The 6,276-nt window shown below is 38.8% G+C and overlaps 1 protein-coding gene across 1 annotated transcript; it reads right to left on the reverse strand.

Annotated features, from left to right (window-relative positions):
• Positions 1-3,450: 3,450 nt before the first annotated feature.
• LOC139731377 (dorsalin-1-like) lies at positions 3,451-5,933 on the reverse strand. The gene is made up of 2 exons (XM_071642268.1): positions 5,618-5,933; positions 3,451-4,454 (listed from the first exon to the last, which is right to left on the reverse strand). Exons 1-2 carry the CDS (start codon positions 5,931-5,933, stop codon positions 3,451-3,453), a joined length of 1,320 nt encoding a protein of 439 aa, XP_071498369.1.
• Between the last annotated feature and the right edge of the window lie 343 nt (positions 5,934-6,276).

Here is a 6,276-nt window from a genome sequence, read left to right on the forward strand (position 1 = left end):
GACGCCAGCCACGTTGTGAGATAGGGAGGTATTTCCCCATCATCTTAACTGTATTTCCTTTCGTTAGCTGTCATCATCGTTTATCAAAGACCGACACAAAACACACACACACACACACACACACACACACTCACACACACACACACACACACACAAGAAAAAAAACCACACACTTAAAGTGTATATTGCTTGTTTAAGTCATACACACGTTTTGCACGTACACACTATAGGGACATATCCATCATCAACACGATGCACACTGCACATAAGCGGCGGCTGAACACCCCCTTTCAAAGTGAGATATAATATAACAAGGCACCTTTCATAACAAATGCTTTTCATAAACAACTTTACGCAATCCTTTTTATATTTTTTTTCATTTGTTAGCAAGGAATCGATGCATAATAATATATGTAACATTGCGCTCTAATTCTAAATCCCACCTCACATGAAGTCACTATACCCCAACCAGTTGAAACACACACATAAACGCACACTCATACATAAATTATCAGGCTATCACAGTCATTTGTTTTCATTTCCAACAAAGAATACAAGTGTTAAAAAAAAAAATGTTGAAAAAAACAATATTTTGCATATTCTATACGTACAGCGAAATATAATGCTAACACGCAAAAACTTGTAAAGCTATACAGATGGGTGAAATTTCCTAAAAATGTTGAAAATGGAGGGGAAGCTAAAAGGCAGAGCTTGTGTTATGTGTTCCCATCAAATCCATAATTGAATAATTAGTGCAATATATAATTGTAGGGGATTGCAACGAGTATTTAGAAAACCTTGCTGAAACAGGAAATGTTAAAGTACGGGTCAGTATATAAACAGACATGAATATGTGTGTGTATGTGCGTGGAAATGTATTTCGAACACACGTTCTTTTGTAAAACGCGTTTAATGTAGAGAATAAAAAGTGATCATGAAATGCTCGCAAAAGTTACAGTGTAGAATGGCGCATATATACATACACAATAATCTCCATTTAAATAAATTAATGTGTACTAATGCCAAAGGATTGAATGTCAAGATGGCATGTGTGAGTGATGGTGCGTGCGTGAGCGTATGTGTGTTATTAGGTGGATACGCTCAGCAAACCATAAATGACTACCAACGAGTAGCTAACTGTACTAGCCTTCTTAGCTCCATTGTTGATGCCAAGTTATAATGTCATACAGTTATTACATGATATCATCATCGTCATTATTTTGACATTTTGTTTATTGGTTTTAATCAAATTGTGAAAGATTGAAGGATTGGAAATGTTGTGAATTAAATCATGTTCTTGACTTTTCTTCAGAAAACAAAAAAGACTTTGCAGCGGTTGAGAATTCCCTCCGATATAGGCTCCATCAACGACTTGAGTGCAGTATACACTTCAAGATATATAAACACATTGAGAAGCGTGATCGGACAATGACATGATGAAAAAAAAACTTATAAAATACATTCTGGCATCGGATGGATGAACATCATTAAATCACTTAACAATGAGTTTAAAAAAACCAAATAAACAAAGACAAAAAAGAAGCAAAACAAACAACAGGTTAGAAACAACTATGGGTTGGTATTATGTCAACATTTCGGTTGTATGATATTCTACGTTGAAGCTTATTTCTTGTTTCTAAGTAAAGATATTTATACTAAATCATAACAAATAAGACATCACCTATCATCCCAAAGGAATAAGAAATCATCAAAGAAAACAAATTATATGTACAACAGCCAGTCATGATCGGATAACGTCTTGGGAGGATGATGATGTGAGAGTAACACCTGAAAGTATTTAAACTTACTACCCAGACCTGTACCTGGCAAATATCTCTTTCCATGGTACTGTGGTGGTACTGTTTCGTTGATGTTATATTTGTTGCAAAAGAGGAAAACGAATCCACCTTCAACAGCGAGTCGTCATGATATTCTAACATGTTTGCCATCATATCAATTGACACGATCTACACATGAATACGCCTTTCACGAGTCGATGTAATCACACATGGTGAATTAGACTTCTTCAACTTCATGGCAAACCGAAATGTCACTCAATCTTAAAAAGTTAATTATTCCTCATGAGGTTCACACTTGACGTACGTTGATAATCATCTGATGATGGCTCAATGAGGCCAACAACTTTCCTTGTCCGGTGCCTTCAAGTTTCAGTTATGAAGGATAAACGAAGAGGCTATTAGAGGTTTAGTTGCCATAGCTACCATTATCATTACAAAGATAAACATTGGCGTATGGTATTGATTGGAGACGTCATGCGCGATATCATGCATCTTTCATTAAGAACTTCTAGCAACCAAAGAAGTCGCGTGTAGTGCCACGCGTGGTGGTGCATCGACTTTATAAACCTTCAGGACCTATAATAGGTTTCTTGTCGGTTTCTTTCTTGTTCTCTGTAGTGGTTCTTGCTGGGGAAAAATAATGGCGACGCCTTGTTAGATAATAATTGGTTTTGATTTAAAAAAACGATTAAAAAGCTTTGCTTATTCGTCATGACTGTGAGAATATGAAATGACTTCATCATGAAAGGTTTTCAACAAGCAAAATAAACAAATATGATTATTCAAACCCTTATGACCTGACTTATACAGGCAAAGAGACATGTCCGCATTTGGTTATACTAATTTATGTAAATAATTTTTGTTTCCATGAATGTTTTCCCCATGCGCAGCTTTTGTTCACGAAAGTATCAGCTCGTATCTATCTTTTTAAATGCATATATTTTAGACTATTTAGTGTTAGAATACAGAATACAGAGGATCGCGTACATTTGAATGTTCCATCATTAAGTTGTTTAACTTAAATAATCGAAATCAATACAACCATTTAAAATACTCTTCAAAATATTCTCTATTCTTTCTTAGATAAACTTTTCATTCACTTGCTTCATCAAATTACCACTAGGAACGAAAAAGAAAGAAAATGTATGGCCGTATTATTTTCATTCTGGGTTAGTTCTAAATCAAATGTGACAGCGAGAAGATGAGCTTTTTTCAATTATAAAAGGCAGCCTAATTGATTTGAGCTGTTTGAATAATTGGGAGGGAAAAAAACTAAAACTTTTTAACTCTGTTAAACATATTGGTAAAGGAAGGGTATTCATGAAAGATTTTTCAAGTTTGCCTAAGTGCATCTTGAGGGGATATTAAAGACAATTCGTCTTGTCAACGTCATGCAATTGACATGATGAAAAGGGCAGACGAGTCATCTCTTCGTTCTCAGCATTGCACATAGGGCCTACCTGTCTACGATTTCCATTTGAAATATGAAATTCATGTTGCTTAGTCTCACTATCTACAATTGAAGTCACAATAATGACGTCATAGAGTCATCCAAAGTTGAAATCGTTGACAATTATTTCATTTTCAATAGTAGAACATATTGGTTTATTTGAGATAGTGTGGATAGTGCGCATAATAGACGGATAGTATCTTAACGGCATCCGCATTCCGAGACGACCATTCCGTCGTAGGCGTATTTGTATGTGGGAACGGCCGCGTCGTCTAAGTACAGGATGGAGATTGCTTCAAGTTTGGTAGGAACACAGCAAGCACGATCGATGAGCAAGTCGCGATGGTGCATGAGTGTCTGAATGATGGCGTGCTTGGTAGGCGTCCAGTGGTCTGTGAGAGGGAAGAGACATTTCCCCTCGCAGCGGTAGGCGCGGTACTCCTTCGGGAAGATGATCCAGCTCCCCCAACCGATATCGTCAAAGTTAACCTGCATTTCACGACGACGGCAGAAATTGCGACGCAGAGCCCTCCTACGTCGAGGCTCGAACAGTTTTCCCATGTTGCCATCGGATCGCCGAATGCGCGGGAGACTTGCGTTTCCAGACTTTCCGGCGCTCATTTCCCGTTCCCGATGTATCAGTTCATCGATTTCGACATCTTGCTTTCGCGTCTTACTTCTTTGAGGCGAGGAATCATCGGAGTAGACGAGGAGGAGGGGATTATGAGTGGCATCTCGTAAAATTTCGACTCCTCCGTCTTCCAAACATCTGCCGTCAAATTCGTCAACGAGGCGTATGTGCAAACGAAGATGAATTGTCAGATGCCTACGATTTGACGTAGCATCCACATCCAGCCCAAACTTGGTTTCTTTTCTTCTTCTTTTCATTGCTTTTTGGATTGATTCAGAGATGTCTATTTCTATCCACTCACTGTCGGATGGATTCAGGAAGTGGCTCGAGAGTTTGTGAGTTACGACGTCGTCCTTCGTGTAAACAATAAACTTTGCCGTCGAATCCAAATTATTTGCTCGATTCGCGACAAAGAATCTCAGCTGTGCTTTTATCACCCTCTCAGACGCGGGTATGCTGACGACGAATGAGAAATTGTATCCGCGGCAGTTATCGATTGGTACATCGTATTTCGAATGTTGCCTACCTCTTTCTTCGGATGAGACATGATTCCTAAGTTCAGTAGGTGTTTCTCCTGAAAAAAAAAAGGAGAAAGGAGAATGAGCATGAATCATGCAATGGTAAATACGTTCCACAATACTATAAACCAACGACTAGCAATAGCATCATATATATTTCCAGTGCCGCTTCAGTCTTCTACTTCGCTTTCTATTTTAGGGACTCAATATTTCAAATGAAATGCGGAAGAACAGTCTTCGGACTGAAGTGCTTAAATAAATGAATGAAATGAAATGAAATCGAGCTACGAGACTACGCAATGGCTTCAACGAATGGAAGGTTTGCAGTATATCCTGTTCACAAATAAATATGGGCAAACGTTGAACTCTAATGTCCATACAACTAGTTGAGGCCATTAACAAGAAAATGTATGCCGAAATAACAAAAACCAGCGGTCAACTATGTGAATCCATCAGCACCTATTGCAATATTTCGAGTCAACACAGCAAAAGAAAAAAAAAAGACATAGGATCCCTTCACTGACAAGGAATATTAAATCTGCGAAGCAGAGACAGGTGTAAAATTGGAATTCAATGCATGAATGCTGCATCCGAAGTTGTTGGGAGTATTATCTTTCAATCTAAACTGCCCGGCTTTCTTGCATTTACGCACAATGGACCCATGTATTATTATCACTGTGTGTGATGTGAATACAAATTTGATGCACTAATGAAGCCGATCTCTAATCGAAACTAGCCGATCCTTTGGCAGCGTGTGAATGCAGTCAGAAGGAGGGGGAAATTAGAATAATAGCACATTATTTATCATCGAAGCAATGCTAGATTTTCTTCTGTCTTGATTTTCTTGCTTTGTTAGTTAATCTTCCTTGAGAATTGTATTAAGTGCCATGCGGTTTTCTTTTTGTACCTCTTGAGGCGGGTAGATAACCCGGGTAGATAAACAGATATAAAGCAAAACGTTGTTTTAGATTAAGGCAATAGTAATGATGAAAGAACAGACAAATTTGTGCAAATTTCGTTTGCGAATAATGGACGGTTTGGCTGAGCATTGTAAACATTAATTCAAAACTGAGATGAATCTCTAGTAATGGGAGGAAATTTGCATTAAAATGTTACGCAATCACCAGTACAATTTTTCAGAGGGGAAACGATTGAGGTCATCACCATAGAGAAGTGTCAGCAGGCTTGTAAAGTTTGAGAGTCTACTGACGGTCCTGACCTTGATCAAAGAAACTCCTGATGACATTTGCGTACGGTGCCTGAAGTCGATTTCCCGAAAAGCGTCGGTAGAGATCAATCATATGGGCCGGGATGACGCTGGAGCCGTCAGGCTCGAGTGTTGGCGAGATATTCCTTCCTGACGATGTTACCTCACTTCCGGTCATAGTACTATCCCGAGATGTAACGCGGTTGGCGGATAATCGCAGAACATTTTCGTGCGTCAATAATTGTTGAGTCTGTTTGTGGTTGGTGAAAGGCTTGCCTGGACTAAATCTATCATCTGCCACCTGGTAGTTGTTCCCTGTTGTTCCCATCTTTCCGTGTCGCCACGTCTCTGGAATCGCGCTTGCGGAAAATGATAGTAGGCATGAAGTGACACAAATGGCGAGCAATCGAATTTTAATGCTAGAAATCATGGTGTTGATGGTTTACAGGCATGACAGGAGCGAAAAAGTATTGGTCTTTCTTGTAAAATGTAGTCAATATATAGCTAACGAAATATCCCTTTTGAAATTCACGCGACAACGTATTGCCATAGTCATAAACAGTACATGGCACAAGTGCATAATTCTGTTATCACAGCCTCATACTGAAGACCACCTTACCACCCCGTGGATCTTCATTTCTTTCTTTTTCCCAATTGCAAAGATAGCCGGG

The sequence above is a fragment of the Diadema antillarum genome, unplaced genomic scaffold (genome assembly GCF_040938485.1).
Source record: "Diadema antillarum isolate AM-2024a unplaced genomic scaffold, OU_Dant_1.0 seq00000368_RagTag, whole genome shotgun sequence".
NCBI classification, from domain to species: Eukaryota; Metazoa; Echinodermata; class Echinoidea; order Diadematoida; family Diadematidae; genus Diadema; species Diadema antillarum.

What these genes read in the sequence shown, in the direction of transcription:
- LOC139731377 (XM_071642268.1), bottom strand. Translation starts at nt 5,933, where the DNA reads ATGGGAACAACAGGGAACAACTACCAGGTGGCAGATGATAGATTTAGT. An exon ending in CAGGAGTTTCTTTGATCAAG is followed by an intron (nt 4,455 to 5,617) that starts GTCAGGACCGTC and finishes TTTTTTTTTCAG; the next exon opens with GAGAAACACCTACTGAACTT.